Here is a 19740-nt window from a genome sequence, read left to right as displayed (position 1 = left end):
GACGAAAAATATTCATTTAGCACCTCTCCTATCTCTTCGGACTCCACACACAACTTCCCACTACTGTCCTTGACCGGCCCCAATCTTATATTGAATAGCAGAGCAGACTTGATGAGCTCAATGGTCTATTCCTGTTCCTATGTTCCTATGAAGCGCATGAACTGAGAGGCCCTGCTGGAACTAAACTGAGCTTCAGTGTACAGGTTTTTTTTATTCATACAATCATGGAATAAGGGCATTGCTGGCCATGCCAGCATTTTGTTGTCTGTACAGTGTGGAGCTGGAAGAACACAGCAGGTCAGGGAGCATGAGAGGAGCAGGAAAGTTGATGTTTCGGGTTTATACCCTTCATCAGGACTATATTTTGCAGGGCTCGGAAAGAGAGGCTATGAGCTGGGGCAGGGCTGACTGAGAAGATGCCAGCACATGGCTGCGAGCGTGGAGCTGACAAAACCATTTCTGGAGGCTCTGGATGTGCTGTAGATAACAGTTGTTGCGGTTTGGTCCAAATTGGGATGGTCTGACCATTGTTTGGAGTCCATTGGGGATGAGACGGCTGCGTTGGCAGTACTGAGGAAGGAGATGTGCTGTAGTAATGGATTTGTTTCAGTATGTGATCAAAGAGCTTCAGGGAGGAGGAGATTACCAGTGGACTGCAGTGGGACAGAGATCCATTGAGATCTTTTTGGAGGCAGGATGACAACTTCTTCAAGGGGGGCATCCTTGGAAGTGGCTTCGCAGTAGGGTTTTCAGTCACTTGGAGATAGCAAGAACTGCAGATACTGGAGTCAGAGTTGACACAGTGTGGAGCTGGAGGAGCACAGCAGGCCAGGCAGCATCAGAGGAGCAGGAAAGTCGATGTTTCAGTTTTATACCCTCCATCAGGCCCATCTCGAATTGCCCAGACAGCAGTTAAGAATCAACCATTTTGCTATGGTCATTGCTAAGCAAGTGCTGTCTGTTATAGGAGCAAATTACTGCAGATGCTGGAGTCTGTAGTGAAAACAAAAAAAATGCTAGAGATCTCAGCGGGTTAGGCAGCATCCATGGTGAGAAAGCAAGCTAACATTTCGAGTCTAGGAGACTTCTCATCAGAGCTGACGTAAAGTATTATAGTACTGTTGACGACCCTTTCCATCACTTTACTGACAATCAAGAGTTGACTGATGGGGCAGTTCGATCAGTTTGGATTTGTCCTGCTTCCTGTGTAGAGGGCAATTTTCCACATAGCAATGTGGATGCCAGTGTTGTAGCTATGTTAGAACAGTTTGGCTAGGGACGGTACAAGAGAAGGTGGCAATTACTGAACTGAAACTGGAGTTAGCATTAGCAACATTGGTAATGGTACCGAGTTGTATTCTGACATGCCTGAAATTAGAAGTGACAGAGGGTCCCTCAGGACTACATCTCTTACTGTGGAGAAACAACTATTTCCTGATGTTTGACTAGCCATGCAAGAGATGCTGAGTGGAACCCCACTCGGTGAAGCTACGCACCGTGGCTGTAATATGCTGCAATACTCTGCTTTCCAACTTAGTTTTTTTTTAATTTCATACTCGTTGCTTCTTAAACCTCCCTTAACTGTATGAACTATAACTAAGAGGTGCAACAGAAGGTAATAGCTGCTATGTGATTTAGAATTTTATTCTGATGCTATTCCCGACCTTTATTCTTTGTATCAATATTCACCCAATAAATTATCCTCATTGAGCTAAATTGAAATTAGAGAAGGTTAATTTGTGGAAGTTAATCCATTTTAAGGAAAGAAAAAACTAACCTGAACAATTTGCTAAGATATTAAAGATTAAACTGGGTTAAAAGTCTGTTATTTCACAGCTGATTATGCTGGATCCCATTCAGTATTAATAATGGAAGTTAGTAGTTCAAATCGATTGAAGTTCTCCACTTAATGTATTGGATTGTATGGCTACTGCACGTGTGCAGATTAAGTGTGGGCTGCAGTATGTGACAGCATAATGGCAATGAATTGATGTGAGCTCAGATCTGTTGAGATTCAGCATCATTAGTCTAGGCTCTTACAAAGGTGTGCTTTGTGTTTTAACAGAGCTGTATGGATTTGATGTGTTAATTGACTCCAATCTCAAGCCCTGGCTGCTGGAAGTCAATCTGTCACCGTCATTGGCATGGTAAGTCAGCAATTAACATTGGTTTGGTTTTGTTAAAGTTTGTACTTGAGAAGACATGATGATTCAGATATTTCCCTTCCCCTTCCTGGGTTTGTATGTAACCAAACTGGTGAGATGCAAATCTCCAATTATTTGGGTTGAATCTCGATTGAAACGAGGTTGGCTTGTCTGTACCCACAAACCAATGGTGAAAAATTATAGTACTCTTAACTCAGCACCAAATTGGCACTTTTGGTCAGAGAGTATACACCAGGGCTGGTATAAGAAATGGAAAAATGTAGTGCTGACGCAATTTGCTTACCTTTCTATATTTAAAACTGGGATGTGCTGCTTGGAGAGCCTACATCTGACCTTTTTGACCCAGATCCAGAACCTCCATCATCATACTGCAGAATATGAAATTGCAAAAAGAAGCAATTGATTTTGCTGGTTACTGATGTGGTTCTAGCTTGGTGCTGTGGTATCGCAAGGTTTGCACTGATGTTGTGGGATTAGTTGACAGTTATGTTGTTATAGTGACAAGATTAAATTACATAGAATGAAAATGGAGATGCAGATCAGGCCATTTAGACCGTAAGAAATAGGAACAGAGGTAGACTGTTTGGCTCCTCAACCCTGCTCGAGGATCAAGGCTGATGTGACGTTCCTTATGTTCACTTCTATGCCTTTTCTCTGTAACCCTTAATTTTCCTACTAATCAAAAATCTTATCTATCTCAGCCTTAAATATACACAAAACTTTGCCCCTACAGCTCCCTCTGGCATGGTGTTCCAAATCTCTCAACCCTCTGGGAGAAGAAATTCCTCTTTATTTCAGTCTTAAATAGGTGCCCCTTTATTCTGAGATTCATGCGCTCTAGTCCTAAACCCTCCCATGAGGGGAAACATCCTCCCAGCATTTACTCTGCATAGTAATGGCATAGTAATGTTATCGCTAGACTATGACACACAGCAAATGTTCTGGGGTCACGGATTCAAATCTAACTGTGGCAGATGGTTGAATTCAAATTCAATAAAAATATCTGGCATGTTGAGTCTAGTTATTGGGAAAGAAAACCATCTGGTTCACCAATGCCCTCAGGATAGCAAATCCTTACCTGGTCTGGCCTACATATGACCCACAGCAATTTGCTGCTTCCTAGCCATGCTGTTCCAGTACAGCTACAATGCTGCTATCTACCCAACAATGTGGAAAATTGCCCAGGTGCGTCCTGTTCCCGAAAAGCAGAACAAATCCAACTCAGCCAATTACCACCACATCAGACTACTCTTGATCATCAGTAAAGTGATGGAAGGTGTCATTATCAACAGTGCTATCAAGCAGCACCTGCTCGGCAATAACCTGCTCAGTGACGCCCAGTTTGGGTTCCATCGGGACCACTCAGCTCTTAACTTCATTACAGCCTTGGTTCAAACGTAGACTGGAATCAATAGGGATCCAGATCAAACTCTCCACAGGTTAGAGTACATTGGAAGATGGTCATGGTTGTTGGAGGTCAGTCATCTCCAGGCATCTCTGCAGGAGTTCCTCAAGGTAGTGTCCTAGGCCCAACCATCTTCAGCTGCTTCATCGATGACCCTTCCTCCATCATAAGTTCAGAAGTGGGGATGTTTGCCAATGACTGCATAATTTTCAGCACCATTCGCAAATCCTCAGATACTGAAGCAGTCCATGTTCAAATGCAACAAGTTCTGGACAATAACCAGGTTTGGGCCGACAAATGGCAAGTATTATTTGTGCCACACAAATGCCAGGCAATGACCATCTCCAAAAGAGACTAACCACCGACCCTTGAAATTCAGTAGTATTGGCATCACTGAAACCTCCAACTATCAACATATTGGGGGTTACCATTGACCAGAAACTAAACTGAACTCCAGCATAAACACAGGCTACAAGAGCAGGTCAGAGGCTAGGAATATTGCAGCAAGTGACTCACCTCCTTAATTCTCAAAGCCTGTTCACCATCTACAAGGCACAAGTCAGGAGTGTGATGGAATACTCTCCACTTGCCTGGATGAGTACAGCTCCAACAACGCTCAAGAAGCTTGACACCATCCAAGATGAAACAGCCCACTTTATAGGCACTACATGCACAAGCATCCATTCCCTCCACCACTGACGATCAGTAGCAGCAGTGTGTACCATCTACAAGATACTCTGCAAAAATTCACCAGAGATTCTTGGACAGCATCTTCCAAACCCATGACCTCTTCCATCGGGGACAGTAGATACATGGCAACAGCACTACCCACTTGCGCTCCTCCCAGCCACTTACCATTTCTGACTTGGAAATATAAGGCCGTTCCTTCACTGTCACTGCATCAAAATCCTGGAACTCCCTCCCTAATGGCATTGTGGGTCTACCGACAGCACAGGGAATGCAGTGGTTCAAGACGGCAGGTTACCATCACCTGCTCAAGGGCAACTAGGGAAGGGCAATAAATGCTAGCCTGACTGGCAACACCCACATCCCATGAGTGAATTAAAAAAGACTCTGTCAAGCCTCTTAAGAATCCTATGTGTTTCAGTGAGATAAAATCTCATTCTTCTAAATTCCAGTGAGTAGAGTCTCAACATGTTTAATCTTTGTCATAAGACAATCCTTACATACCAGGCATCATCCTAGTGAAGAAAAACAGAAATTGCTGGAAAAGTTCAGCAGGTTTGGCAGCAAATGTGGAGAGAAATCAGAGTTAACGTTTTGGGTCAAGTGACTCTTCCTCAGAATTGATGGTAGCTAGGAAAGTGTCAGTTTATATGAGAAGACAGGGTGGGGCTGAGGGGGTAAGGACTTAATGATAGATGGGGATAGAGCCCAAAGAGAGAGGAGAACAGTTGGACAGACAAAGGAGTGGATAATGATCTGGCTAGAAGGGCGAATGACTTAATAGGGACTGTTAGTGGCTAGCAATGGGTTATGTGTAATAGCCGACTATATGTTAACAAGGTCTGATGTGTGGGGGTTGAGATAAGGACATGAGAGAGCTTAAGGCTTAAAGTTATTGAACTTGATATTGAGTCCAGTGGGCTCAAGTGGAAAATGAGGTGCTGTTCTTCCAGCTTGCACTGAGCTTCACTGGACCACTGCAGCAAATCTGAGACAGATATGTTGGCCAGGGAATGGGGTGGTGTGTTGAAGTGGCAGGTGACTGGAAGCTCAATGTCTTTTTTGTGGACAAAACGTAGGTTTTTTGCAAAGCGGTCACCTAGTCTATGCTTCATTTCCCCAACATAGAGGAGACCACATTGTGAGCAGCGAATGCAATAGACTAGATTGAGTGAAGTGCAGGTAAATCGCTGCTTCACCTGGAAGGAATGTTTGGGCCCTTGGACAGTGAGGAGGGAGGAGGTAAATGGACAGGTGTTATACCTTCTGCAGTTGCAGGAGTAGGTGCCGTGAGGCTGTTGTGGGATGATGTATTGTGAGTGAAGGAAGAGTGGACCAGGGCATCCCAGAGGGACCAGTCACTGCGGATGGCTGAGAAGGGAGCCTTGCAAACGACATTGCTGGGAAATCCTCGTTTGAGGAAGAAGGTAGACATTTTGGAGGCTCCCTTGTCGAAGTTAGCGTCATTAGAACAAATGTGACGGAGACGGAATGGAGTAGAGTCTTTACAGGAAGCAGGGTGTGAGGATGTATAGTCAAGGTAAGTATGGGAGTCTTTGGGTTTGTAGTGGACATTGGTGGCTAGTCTGTCCCCAGAAATGGAAATAGAGATGTTGAGGAAGTGAAGGATGGAGTCAGAGATGGACCAGATGAAAGTGAGAGCAAGATGGAAATTGGAAACAAAATCGATAAAATTTTCCAATTCTGGACAAGAGAAGGAAGCTTCACCAATGATATCAGTATACCAGGGAAAGCGTTTTGGATGGGGGCAGGAGTAGGACTAGAACAAGGGATATTTCACGTACCCCACGAAGAGACAAGCATAACTGGATCCCATGTAGGTACCCATGGCCACCCCTCTGACCTGAAGAAAATGAGGGGAGATAAGAGAAAAGTTGTTCAGAGTGTGGATGAGCTCAGCCAGGCGGAGGAGACTGATGGTGGATGGAGTTGGTTCAGGCCTTTGTTCCAGGAAGAAGTGGAGAGCCCTGAGATCATCCTGGTGGGGAATGGACGTGCAAAGGGATTGCACATCCATGGTAAAGAGGATGATGTGGAGGTGCTGGTGTTGGACTGGGGTGGACAAGGTCAGAAATCACACAACACCAGGTTATGGTCCAACAGGTTTATTGGAAAACACAAACTTTCGGAGCTTTGCTCCTTCTTCAGGTGTTAGTGAGAGAGGTAGTTTCAGACACAGAATTTATAAGTAAAAGATCAAAGGGTCACACTACTGATGAGGATGTATTAAACAAACCTATGACACTGTTAAATCTTTAGTCTGTTAGATGGTTTTAATTGATTAATACGTAAATGTAAATCCCTGAATTCCTTTCAAGTCACTGTCCTGATTGAACAAAAAGTTTTATCGGTACAAATTCACCCCATAGATTTAAGTGTGTGTGTGTGTGTGTGTGTGTGTGTGTGTGTGTGTGTGAGAGAGAGAGAGAGAGAGAAAAAAGGGAGGGGGGTAGAGAGAGAGATTGTGGATGAGTAAAGAGGGAGGCAGCTGAAGCCTGCAAACTCAAAATTCTGAAACTGGCGTAAAGCATCAGAGGAATCGCAGATGTAAGTGTGCAGGGACTAGACCAAGGGAGAAAAGACCAAGTCAAGGTAGGAAGAGATGAGTTCTGTGGGGCAAGAGCAAGCAGAAACAATGGGTCTGCCTGGGCAGCCCTGTTTGTGAATATTGGGAAGGAGGTAGAACAAGCTTTGTGGGTTTAGGGAATGGGGTACTGTCAGCTTGGAGGCAGTTGGTGGGGGGGAGGGGGTAGATCACCAGATGAAATGAGGTTGGTGACTAGTTTACAAAGTGGCTTGATATTCCATCGTGGAGTCTTGGTCCAGCGGGAGCTAGGAGGAGATATCTGAGAGGATTGTGGGGTGGGGTGGATTCTTCATTCTTCATCACTGATCAGTGCATGCCTTAGGGCAGAATAAAATTCTCCAGCAACTGACATTGACCAGAGATTTCACTGCGGCTGCTCCTTTACTAACTTCAGTGGAAGTGCAGTGAGGTGTAAAACAATGGCAGTAAAGCAAGGCAAGCATGCTAATTGCCTTCTTAACCACCTTATCTATATGTGGTGCAAAGTTGAAGGAATTATGTACCTGAACCGCTAGATCTCTCTGTTTTGGCTCATTAAGGCCATTCTGCCATGCAATGAGATCATGGCTGATCTAATAATCTGCAAGTCTACTTTACTGCCTTTTCTCCATAATTCTTGATCCCCTTACTGATTATTTCTCCTCTGTTATTAGTGCTGAAGTGAATTTAGTCAATACTGAGACTGTGAATAGTTAGGATTTAGAATATGCTGCCTGGAAGTGTGGTGAAGGCAGGTTCAATTGAGGGATTCAATGCACTATTGGATGATTATTTAAATAGAAATATTGTACAAGGGATGGGGAAAAAACAGAAATTGACAGTGGATAGTGATGCTCATTTGAAGAGCCAGTGCAGACATGATAGGCTGAATGGCTTCCTTCTACACCTTAACACTTTTGTAAATCTGTGATATTTCAAAAGAAAATGTGAAGAACCACCAGAAAAGGGCTGCTGAGTGATAGTAAATCTCATACAGACACACTGGGCTAAATTGCCTCCTCCTTTGTTGCGTGCTCCAGTGACACTAATCTGCACCTCCGGTAGCGCTTCTCTAGATTCTGTCAGGATCCTAATAAACAGTTAGGTCACTATCATAAGTAAGACCGTAAAACCATAAGATACAGAAGCAGAATTAGACCATTCAGCCTATTGAGTCTGCCCACCATTTGATCATGTCTGATGTTTCTCAACTCAATTCTCCTGCTTTCTCCCCGTAACACTTAATCCCCTTAAATAATCAAGAACCTATCTATCTCTGCCTTCAATACACTCAATGACTTCACCTCCACATCCCTCTGTGGCAATGAGTTCCACAGAATCCCCACTCGCTGGCTGAAGAAATTCTTCCTCATCTCAGCTCTAAAGGGTCATCCCTTCACTCTGAGGCATTGGCCTTGGGTCCTAGTCTCTCCTACTAGTTTAAACATCTTCTCCATGTCCACTCAATCCACGCCTCTCAGTATCCTGTCATTCTTTTAAGCTCCATCAAGTACAGACTCGGAGTCCTCAATGCTCCTCATTAACAAGCTCTTTATTGCCGGGATCATTCATGTAAACCTCCTCTGAATCTCTTCCAATGCCAGCACATCTTTCCTTAGAATACCTGTTTGAGTAACCCTGGTCCACTCTTTTTGAATTATAATTTCCACTTACCTGGACTATATTCATATCTGGTAGTTCTAATCTCCAATAAATATAAGTCGTCTTTGTGGAAAATGAAACAAAGTCTTCATTATTAGGAGGCGTCACAAGGTAGATACATAGAGATTGTTTCCTCATATGGGAGAATCTAGGATCAAAGGGCATAATCTTGGAATAAGGAGTTCCACATTTAAGATGCAGGTAAGGAAGAATATTTTCTTTCAGAGGATAGTGAATCTGTGGAATTCTTTACCACAAAGGGCTGTCAAGGCTGGGGCATTAAGTATATTCAAGGCTGAAACAGATTTTTAATCAGTAAGGGAATCAAGGGTTATGGGTCAAAGGTAGAAAGTGGAGTTGAGGAATAACAGATTCAGTCATGATTTAATTGTATGGTAGAGTAGACTCGATGGGTTGATGTCCTATTTCTGCATCTTATGGTTTAGTGTTTTTTCTGTTCCCTCACTCAGTACTCCAGACTTATCATCTCCAGTTCTGGGCAGTAGGAACTTCTTACCATGAATGTACCCATAAAAAGCGCCGATGTGACCCTTTCTTTTCTTTACCCCCTCTTCATAAGCCTATTGTTAGTTTGTGATTTCTATATTTCATTTCTTGCCTTGTTTTTATTGTTTGTTATCTACAATGTAAGCACTACCACTGTGTTTAGTTTCAAATTTGAACTAATGTCTCAAAGTCCCAACTTTGACACATTCCATTTGTTCCTCCTTGGAATGCACTTAATTTGCTTGCTTTCCATCTCATTGCTGATCTATAATTCAATTTGGCAGCTTTTCTCAGTATTTAACTTGGACAAGCTTTCTTATCTTGCTGTGATTTATATTTGCCCACCCTAAGATCTTTAACCTCAACCTTTATCTTCAATCTTTTCTTACAAAAAAGCTAATTATATTACTGTACCTGGTGAAATTTCAATATAAAAGATGATCAGAGAAAGTACATCAGAGATATATGGGGCACAATTAAGCTGATTTCAGGGGTGAAAAGTTATAAATGTGAAGAACCCCTAAAAAGTTGAGGCTGTTTATTCTGAGACACAGAAGGTTACTTGAAAATCAAGCAGAACATCGAAATTCTGATAGATTTTGAGAGGCCAAATAGTTTAACACTGTTTCCCATGATTAGCAAATTAGCCATTGTGGAGAGCACAGTCTGGAAGAATTCAAAGAACCATTTCTCACACTGGATTAATAGATTGTGAGCAGCTTTAATGCAAGCAGCTCTTCATAGAACTGTAGATTGGCACAGCATAGAAGAAGGTCATTCAGTCCATCATACTCATAGTGGCTTTTGGTGAAATTTAGTTCCATTCTATGGCTGTTTCTGTCATACTCCAGTGATTCTTTTTATTTTTGGATGTTTGATTGAATCTACTTTGGCCGTCCTTTCAGAACATCACAACTCATTGGATAAAACAAATATTTCCACATCTCCCCTCTGGTTTTCTGTTAATCACCTGAAAGCTGTGTCCTCAGATTACTGCTTTCTTGGATATGGAAACAGTTTCCCCCATTAATGTCTTATCAAATCTTCTATTAACCTGCTCTCTTCTATGAACAACTTCTGCAGTTGGTGAACATAATTAAAGTCCCTCATTCTTGATTCTGTTCCAGCAGATCTCCTCTGTACCCTTCCCAGGGCTGTGAAATCCTTCCTATAATGTGATTCCTTCCTATAATGTGATACCTTCCTACAGCTGAAGCCTAACAGTATTTTATGAAGTTTTGGCATAATGTCCCCACTGTTATGTTCTGTTCCTGTAGTATACAAACTAATGCTTCTGTATGTTTTTTCCTAACAACCATCTCAATGTGTCCTTCCATGTTTAAGACTTCCTGTAGACATGCTGTGATTCCTGTTCCTGCATTTCCTTTAAAATTGAACCACTTAATTTCTATTATCTCTCTTCATTCTTTGCATTAAAATGTATCCTCGCATTTCTCTACATTATATTTCATGAACTCAGAATCGGCATTCTGTCTAATGTCCTCCTGAAATCTGTTACTGTCTTCCTTATTCTTTACCATCCTTCCAATTTTCTTGCCTTCTGCAAACTTGTTATTGCGCCATGTGTGTCAAGGCCCATGTCAGTAGTACATAAATGAGTAGCAATTTTGTTTTTCTTCATTTTTGGGATTTGGGATTGCTGGCTGTGTCACCATTTACTTCTCATCTGTAATTGGCCCTGAGAAGCTGGTGGTGAGCTCCCTTCTTGATTTGCTGCAGTTGGTAATTATTGCCCCCAAGAAGACATCACTGATACTTCCCTCCAAAATTTGCATTAGTTTATATTTCTCTAGATCTTGAATGTAATGAAACTTTCCATGGTGCTTCACAGCAGTATTGATTTTGGGTCAGATGACCAAAAGCTTGGTTAAAGAGCAGGTTTTCAGGAGTGCTTTAAAGGAGAAATGTGAGATAGAGAGGCAAAGATGTGTAGGGAAGGAGTCTAGAACATGGGACCAAGCCATAACCACCAATAATGAAGCAATTATAATTGGGAATGTACAAGAGACCGGAATTCGAAGAACACATACCCTAGAGGGTTGTGGAGCTGCAGTAGCTTTTAAGAGATAGGAAGGGGCATGGCCATAGAAGGATTTCATGGAAGAAAACCAGAAAGAACAACCCCTAAACACTAGCCAATCTGCACTAAACAGCTGGTAAACCATTGTCAAGTGTTGTAAAACCCGTCTGGTTCATTCATGTCCTTTTGGGAAGGAAATCTGTGGTCCTTACCCATGACTTCAGACCCACAGCAATGTGGTTGACTCTTAACTGCCCTCTGGGCAATTAAGAATGGGCAATGAATGCTGTCCTAGTCATCAACTATGTAGATAGTGAATCGATTATGATCAGTCTCCATACGGCATATGTTACATAGCAAACGTGAGGAAGACAGATCTCATGGATTTCACAGCGACATCCATGTCCATCAGATATTACTGACTCAGTGGGTCATCAAAACTCCTTCAACTTCATAAGAAATTATAATTGCAAGATGGCGGCGGAATAGACACTCCAGCTAGAGCTTGTCTGCTCCACCTGTTCTTCTTATTATTTTGTTCTTTTTGTTCTTTTACTTCCTCTTAGTGCTTTTTTTGCTGCTTCTCTCACGGACTCTGATGACTCCTGGGGTCCGGCAATGATTCCCGGCCTCCGTCAACGACTCCTGGCCTGGGGCACCGGCCTCCCAGCATGGCGTCCTCCTGGCCTCCTGGTGGAGCATGGACACCTCCCAGCTTCCCGCAGCAGCCTCCCGGTGTGGCACATCCCGGCCTCCTAGTGGGGCATGGACACCTCCCAGCTCCCTGCAGCAGCCTCCCGGTGTGGCATCCTCCCGGCCTGCTGGTGGGGCATGGACACCTCCCAGCTCCCCGCAGCAGCCCACCAGTTTGGCACCTCCCGGCCTCCTGGTGGGGCATGGACACCTCCCAGCTTCCCGCAGCAGCCTACTGGCGTGGCATGGTGTCCACCCGGCCTTGTGCATCGGCCTCCTGACAGGGTGTGGCAACCTCCCGCCTCCCACACCAGCTTCTCAGTGTGGCATGGAGACTTCCCAACCTGGAGCACCAGCTTCTCAGTGTGGCATGGCGACCTCCTGGTCTGATACAGCAGCCTCCTCCCTTAGGGGCTTCCCGGTGTGGCATGGCGACCTCCCGGTCTGATACAGCAGCCTCCTCCCTTAGGGGCTTCCTGGTGTGGCATGGCGACCTCCCGGTCTGATACAGCAGCCTCCTCCCTTAGGGACTTCCTGGTGTGGCATGGCGACCTCCCGGTCTGATACAGCAGCCTCCTCCCTTAGGGGCTTCCTGGTGTGGCATGGCTTGGAATGTTGCTGATGTGGTCCAGAAAACTAGGTGCCAGCATGCTCTGTTGTACTGAACTTTTATTTCTGCAGTGCTGGACATTTTATTTTTCTATTGTCTAAAGTCTTGTAACTAAAGAAGCTGTGCCTCGGTACATTTGTATCTAAATCGGTGCTATAATGGGCGATATATAAACTTTTCACAATACTCATTGAGTATTGTGACAATAAAGGTGATTTTAAATAGAGGCTATTCTAAATTACTGCTCCTGTTCTGGTCAATCACCCTTCTTTCCTGGGTTTGTGCTCCGCGGGACTCCAGAAACTGCACTCCAGCACTCATTTACAGGCATAACTCTAGATCTTCACTGACAGATGCCGCACCAAGTCAGTCCTGCCCTTCTGTTTTTCCCCCGACCTCCAATCATGTTCAGTTTAATCAAACAAATATTGATTGCAAGCTTTTCAACCCCGCACTCTCAGTTGCAATGAAGTATTCTTGTCAGCTTTTTCTGGTCATCTCAAAGCTTCTCTCAATACAAATGCAGGTGATCTCCCCACTTTCTCAGCTCTTCGGGACTCCATTCTGAGCCTTGGCTCCAAAAATTAGCCACCTACTAATTCCTAGAACTTTTCCCTGAGTTATAACAGTAATGAGTTACCCGGAGGCTCTACTTGACTGATGACTGTGTACACTACAAAGAATCTGTGTTGTTACAAATGCAGTCCTAACATGGAGTCTCAGTCTCTCTTTCTTTAACTTGAAGCTCTGAACTCCTCATCAGTTACCCTCAACTGTCCTGAGCATCAAAAATGTTCCAATAAGCCCCTGCCATATTGCTAAGTATGATTGAATGGTACTAACATTTTGAAGTGGCCAAATGCAGCATCCTTAGAGCTGAGTTTTTTTTAAATTAATATACGGGATGAGGGTGTCGCTGGCCAGGCAGCATTTTTTGTCCATCCCTAATTGCCCAGAGGGCAGTTAAGAGTCAACCACATTGCTGTGAGCCTGGAGTCACATGTAGGCTGGACCAGGTAAGGACTGCGGTTTCCTTCCGTAAAGGACATTACTGAACCGGATGGGTTTTCCCAACAATCGACAATGGATTCACGGCCGTCATTAGGTTCTTAATTCCGTGGAGGGGTTCGAATCCAGGTTCCCAGAACATTATCCAGCTCTCTGGATTAACAGTCCAGCGGTAATACCACTAGCCATTGCCTCCCCTTTTTGAACCCTGAGTGCTACATTCTCTCAGAATGCTGGCTTCCAGCCGAAATTGCATACAGTAAATAGTAATGGCTTCCATTAATCTGACACATACCAGCATACAGATTAGGAGCATGCATAGGCCATTTCATCCGTCTTGGCTGCTGTGCCATTTAATAATATTGTAGTTAATCTGATTGTGGCCTTGAGACCACATTTCCGTCTACCCTCCCACGTTAGTCAAGGATAGAGTTTTGAACATTGCTTAAATGGGAATTAGCTAAATATTTGAAATAGAAGAATGTGAATATTGGGATGTGAATTCTGCGTCAAATGAACATTTCGAAACGAAGATTGATTTTTGTTGGATGAGGATATTAATATTAATTAAATAATGCAAGTGCTGGTAAATGGAGCTTAGTGCAGATCACCTACAATAATGAAATGAGAAAATAGGCAAAGGGACTGAATGGTTTATGGGATCATATTCAATAACAACCAAGATCGGTGAGTGACCAAAATAGCCCCTTCATTGAGCATCCACAGTAGCACAGTTCAAGGTGGCAATGGAATCCAAAATACAGTTTCACAGTAGCCTCTTTTATACACAGTTTTTACATACATTAAAATCTTAGCACTATGGTGTCACATAGTTGTATCTATTATACACAAGTTTGTATGACATCTGTCCTGGGGAAGCAGGAGATGGTTTAAGCACTTGCTAAATGCTGGCTGCTGCTCCTGATGGGATTAGAATGTCTGTCCGCTCTGAGCTTTCATAAATAAGAGGTGTTAGTCCTTTTGCCTTGAAAGTTAGTAATGTTAGTAAACATACCAGACCAATTTGATCTATATAAGTGAGAAATTATACGTGTACTAAATAAAAGTATCGAGGATATTAAACTGATCTCCCGCAGCTGGGTGGTGAGATTTAATTATTATTGCCGGTTTTGACAGTTCTTACACATTCATTCATGCAGTTTCATGGAAGCACTCTTTTGATAGTAAGTTTCTTAATGGGGTTAGCGGCCCTTTCTAATTCAAAAAGTATAAATCCATACATTAGATCAAGATGGTAGTGCTAAATAAAAGTTAGAAATAGATAGTATAATATTATAGAAACAGGTAGTGTATAAGGAAATTTCAAAGAGTAGAGAGCAGCAGACTGTAGGGGCATGCTAGTGGAGGAGACTGTTTGATGTCCCGCAACCTATTCAGGTCCCAAGAGATGGTTACTGTGGGCTAATTAATATTATAATTTTTCTACAGTTTCGAGAGAATTATGGAGACACGATGGCGGGATGGCTTGGTTCTGAGTAGGTTACGTATTAACACTTATTTAGGAGTAGCCTTTGTTACAGAAACACAACCCTAAATGCTGCTTGCAGCTTGGGGCCAACAACAATTGAAAGGTATAAAGAAACAATAATGGGTTGAAAGGGATGTCTAATTTAGTTTATTTTGTAAGAGTAAAATGTACTACAAAAACGAGGTTTTATGAATGAGTGAATGGAAACACGGTATAGTAAACAAAGGGCACTTGTGAGTGAGTTAGTAAAGAGAATCAAGGTACAATATCTGACAGATTTCTCCAGTGCCTGGGTTCATAATCTTTTGGAAAAGACTGGAGTGCAATTCATTAGTTCTGATTAAACAGGTAGCATTGCCATTGACATAGACATAATGGGCCAAAGGGTTAGCTTCTGTGCTGTACATCCTACGGTTCTACTGTTCGTTCTAACTGGGTTTCATTGCACAGATGCTTGTATACCAAGGAGTCTGAGAGTTTGGACCAGTTCCCTGACTGAATTTTCTATTTCTTGATAGTGATGCGCCCTTGGATTTGAAGATCAAAGCAAGCCTGCTGTCAGACATGTTCACATTAGTGGGTGAGTGCCTGTTTCATGGGAGTAGACCGTTCCTTTCCTTGCCTCTGAAAATGGCTTTGACCCCTGACAACAAACTGCAGGGAAAAATTAATTTGGAATTTGTATGACATAGGAAACCTTTCTTGCTGACTAACTAGCTATTTATCTCACTGTTGGTATGGAAGCTTACTGATTGTAAAGTGATTTAAAATATTTTCATCATATTCTAACCACAACTTTGTGAGTGGAGGGGTGAGTTGTTGGTGTATTGTTCTATGGTAGTGGATTGGGGGCACAGCTGATTGTGGGGTGGGGGTGGTATTTCATTTGTAGGGGGAGTAAGTGGTGATTGATGAGTGATGTGAGAGGATGAGGTAGCAAGGCCCATGGTGGGGGAGAGTGGTGCAATATCTGTACGCAGAAATATGGAAGAAAGTCATCTTTGGTTTGACCGCTGAAGGTGAACAGGAAAAATTTGTGCACAATACTGAGGGGTACCATCTAAAAGAGAAATGAGGATTCAGCAGAAAGAGGAATTGGGAGAGATGGTGGGAGGGCAGAATCTTAAAATTGAGCTGGAATGTTCAAATATGAAATTACACAAAGGGTTGTGGCACTCTGGAATCTCTGAAGTGCTATGAATGCCAGGAATGATGTGAAAACTAAGATGTTTTGATTTTATTGGGTATTAGCGTCAAGTGACAAGGAACAAAGGCAGGGGTTGGAATTAAAGTAAAGATCAGTTATGATCTAACTGAATGGTGGAACAGGCTTAAGGAGCTGAATGGCCTGCTTCTGTTCCTACCACAAAGTATGTTTGAAGGAGGGCCCTTTAAAGATGAACGTGGCTGCCTATATGTGGAGCCACAAGAGATGGGTGAGGTACTAAACAAGTATTTCATGTCAGTATTTACTGTGGAGATGGATGTGCAAGCTATGGAATTTGGGGAAATAAATAGTAATGTCTTGAAAAGAGTTCATATTTCAGAAGAGAGTGTTACAGAGGCGTGGTTAAATGAAAGAAATCCCTGATACTCACTTTATAAGCAACAAATAACAATTTATTTATCTAACTCTAACAGTGAACAACTTAACAGAACTACTAACAAACCGAACAAGTTCCCCATTAACTGCTAATTATTCTCGAATAAAACAAAATTCTATGCAGTTCTAATAAATATAAATCGCACTTCTATTAACCAAAGTAATAAGAAAAAAAAAAGTAAAACTTAGTCTTTTGAAATTACAACCAGGATAAGTCTTCTGGAATAGTTCACTCAGAGATAGCAGGAACTGCAGATGTTGGAGTCAGAGATAACACAAAGTGGAGCTGGAGGAACACAGCAGGCCAGACAGCATCAGAGGAGCAGGAAGGTTTGACATTTCGGGTTGAGACCCTTCTTCAGAGATGGTGAGGGGGTTGGGTGCTCGGAAATAAATAGAGAGGAGGGGTGGGGCTGGGGAAGATGGGTGGGATGTTAATAGGTGGATGCAGGTAGGGAGTGTTGGGGATTGGTCAGTGAGGTGGGAAGGGCGGATAGGTGAGAGAGAAGATGGACAGGTTGTGTCAGGTCAAGGAGATGGGGATGAGAAAGAGGGTTGGACATGGGATGAAGCCGGGGGTGGGGAGATTTTAAATTGGTTAATTCCATATTTATGCCATTGGGCTGTAGGCTCCCAAGGTGGAATATGAGGTGCTGCTCCTCCAGTTTAGGGTTGGTGTCATTGCCTGAAATGTCAACTTTCCTGCTTCTCTGATGCTGCCTGGCCTGCTGTGTTACTCCAGCTCCAAACTGTGTTATCTAAGTCTTCTGGAATGTTCTTTACCTTCTCCATTGTTTTCCATTCAGGAATGCTTTCCTTGTGTCATGAATATTAGCTAAGAGTGTCGTAGTATCTTTATTTGCATGGTGCTTACTCTGAGACCTTAGAGATTTCTGTGTGAGTCAGTGACTTTTGTTTTCTTTAGAGCTGATGGCTGCTGAAAACCGTTCTCTTAACAGATGGCAATTGCTCTCACACCGATTTTCAAATGCCCTCTTCTTTTATAACCTTGATGATCTATGAATTTCTTGTAATAGGATTGGTCCTAGGTTGACAAAACCATCAGATTTAAATTTAAGATAACAAGGTGTAGAGCTGGATGAACACAGCAGACCAAGCAGCATCTTGGGAGCAGGAAAGCTGATGTTTCGGGTCGAGATTTAAATTTAATTGGGTTTTGGTGTCTAGGGCCTGGTCTAAATTAAATGGCTTAATTCAAAAACCTGTGGTCTTGGTAAAAAGCTACTTTGCCTGCTAACGGTATAGCCTTTTGATACAATGTTTCAGTTTCAAGATCTCTCTATGCATCTGCTGCTGCCTGCAGACTTTATTTAAAATCTCCAAGCCTAAAAAAGTACATCATCATTTAATGGGACCATGCACTCTTCCCCCTCCTATCATTTTACAAACAAATTCCAATCCACAAGTACTATACCAACTCCACAACAACGGGGTGTTGGAGGTCTTAAAATGCATAAAGGTAGACAAATCCCTGGGACCTGATCAGGTATTTCCCAGAACATTGTGGGAAGCTAGGGAAGAGATTGCTGGGCCCCTTGCTGAGATATTTGTATCATTGACAGCCATGGGTAAGGTGCCGGAAGACTGGAGGTCAGCTCATGTGATGCCATTGTTTAAGAAAAACTGTAAGGGAAAGCCTGGGTACTATAGACCAGTGATCCTTATGTCAGTGGCGGGTAATTTGTTGGAGGGGATTCTGAGGGACAGGATCTACATGTATTTGGAAAGACAAGAACTGATTAGGGATAGTCAACATGGCTTTCTGTGTGGGAAGTTGTGTTTCACTAACTTGATTGAGTTTTTTGAAGTGGTGAAAAAGAAGATTGATGAAGGCAGAGTGGTCGATGTTGTCTATATGGACTTCAGCAAAGTATTCGCCAAGGCTCGAGGATTGACTGGGATTCACTTAGTGTTAGGGGTTTGGATGGAGCAGAATTTGTAAGGAGCATCCAGGAGGGTTTTATGGAGCAGTATGTAAATAGTCCAACTCAGGAAGGGGCCATATTGGACCTGGTGTTGGGGAATGAGCCCGGCCAGGTGGTTAAAGTTTCAGTAGGGGATTACTTTGGGAATAGTGATCACAATTCCATAAGTTTTACAATACTGATGAACAAAGACGAGAATAGTCCTAAAGGAAGAGCACTAAACTGGGGGAAGGCCAACTATATCAAGATTCGACAGGAGCTGGGGAATGTGGATTGGGAGCAGCTGTTTGAGGGTAAATCCACATTTGATATGTGGGAGGCTTTTAAAGAGAGGTTGATTAGAGTGCAGGACAGACATGTCCCTGTGAAAATGAGAGATAGAAAGGGCAGGATTAGGGAACCATGGATGTGAGGTGAAATTGTGAGACTAGCAAAGAGGAAAAAGGAAGCATACATAAGGTCTAGGCGACTGAAAACAGACGAAGCTTTGGAAAAATATCGGGTAAGTAGGACCAATCTGAAACGAGGAATTAAGAGGGCTAAAAGGGGTCATGAAATATCTTTAGCAAACAGGGTTAAGGAAAATCCCAAAGCCTTTTATTCATACATAAGGAGCAAGAGTGTAACTAGAGAAAGAGTTGGCCCACTCAAGGACAAAGGAGGGAAGTTATGCGAGGAGTCAGAGAGAATGAGTGAGATTCTTAATGAGTACTTTGCGTCGGTTTTCACTGAGGAGAGGGACATGATGGATGTTGAGGTTAGGGATAGATGTTTGATTACTGTAGGTCAAGTCGGCATAAGGAAGGGGGAAGTGTTGGGTATTCTAAAAGGCATTAGGGTGGACAATTCCTGAGGTCCAGATGGGGTCTATCCCAGGTTACTGAGGGAAGTGAGAGAGGAAATAGCTGGGACCTTAACAGATATCTTTGCAGCATCCTTGAGCACGGGGTGAGGTCCTGGAGGACTGGAGAATTGCTAATGTTGTCCCCTTGTTTAATAAGGATAGCAAGGATAATCCAGGTAATTATAGACCGGTGAGCCTGATGTCAGTGGTGGGGAAGCTGCTGGAGAAGATACTGAGGGATAGGATCTATTTACATGTGGAAGAAGATGGGCTTATTAGTGATAGACAGCATGGTTTTGTGCAGGGAATGTCATGTCTTACCAACTTGATAGAATTCTTTGAGGAAGTGACAAAGTTGATAGATGAGGGAAGGGCTGTAGATGTCATATACATGGACTTCAGGAAGGCGTTTGATAAGGTTCCCCATGGTAGGCTGATGGAGAAAATGAAGTCGCATGGGGTCCAGGGTGTACTAACTAGATGGATAGAGAAC

At 43.1% G+C, this 19740-nt stretch overlaps 1 protein-coding gene across 1 annotated transcript in view; it reads left to right on the top strand.

Moving 5' to 3' along the window:
* Positions 1-19740, top strand: part of LOC109922314 (tubulin polyglutamylase TTLL5-like) — a 343698-nt gene that overhangs the window by 83461 nt on the left and 240497 nt on the right. The window contains exons 8-9 of the mRNA XM_048599989.1: positions 2066-2147; positions 15373-15434. Of these exons, the coding sequence (XP_048455946.1) occupies positions 2066-2147; positions 15373-15434 (144 nt within the window). The remainder of the gene's footprint in view (positions 1-2065; positions 2148-15372; positions 15435-19740) is intronic.

This window comes from Rhincodon typus, chromosome 8 (assembly GCF_021869965.1).
Source record: "Rhincodon typus isolate 14 chromosome 8, sRhiTyp1.1, whole genome shotgun sequence".
NCBI lineage: Eukaryota > Metazoa > Chordata > Chondrichthyes > Orectolobiformes > Rhincodontidae > Rhincodon > Rhincodon typus.
The sequence above is the reverse complement of the archived record's forward strand: the minus strand, read 5'-3'. Positions and strand labels throughout refer to the sequence as shown.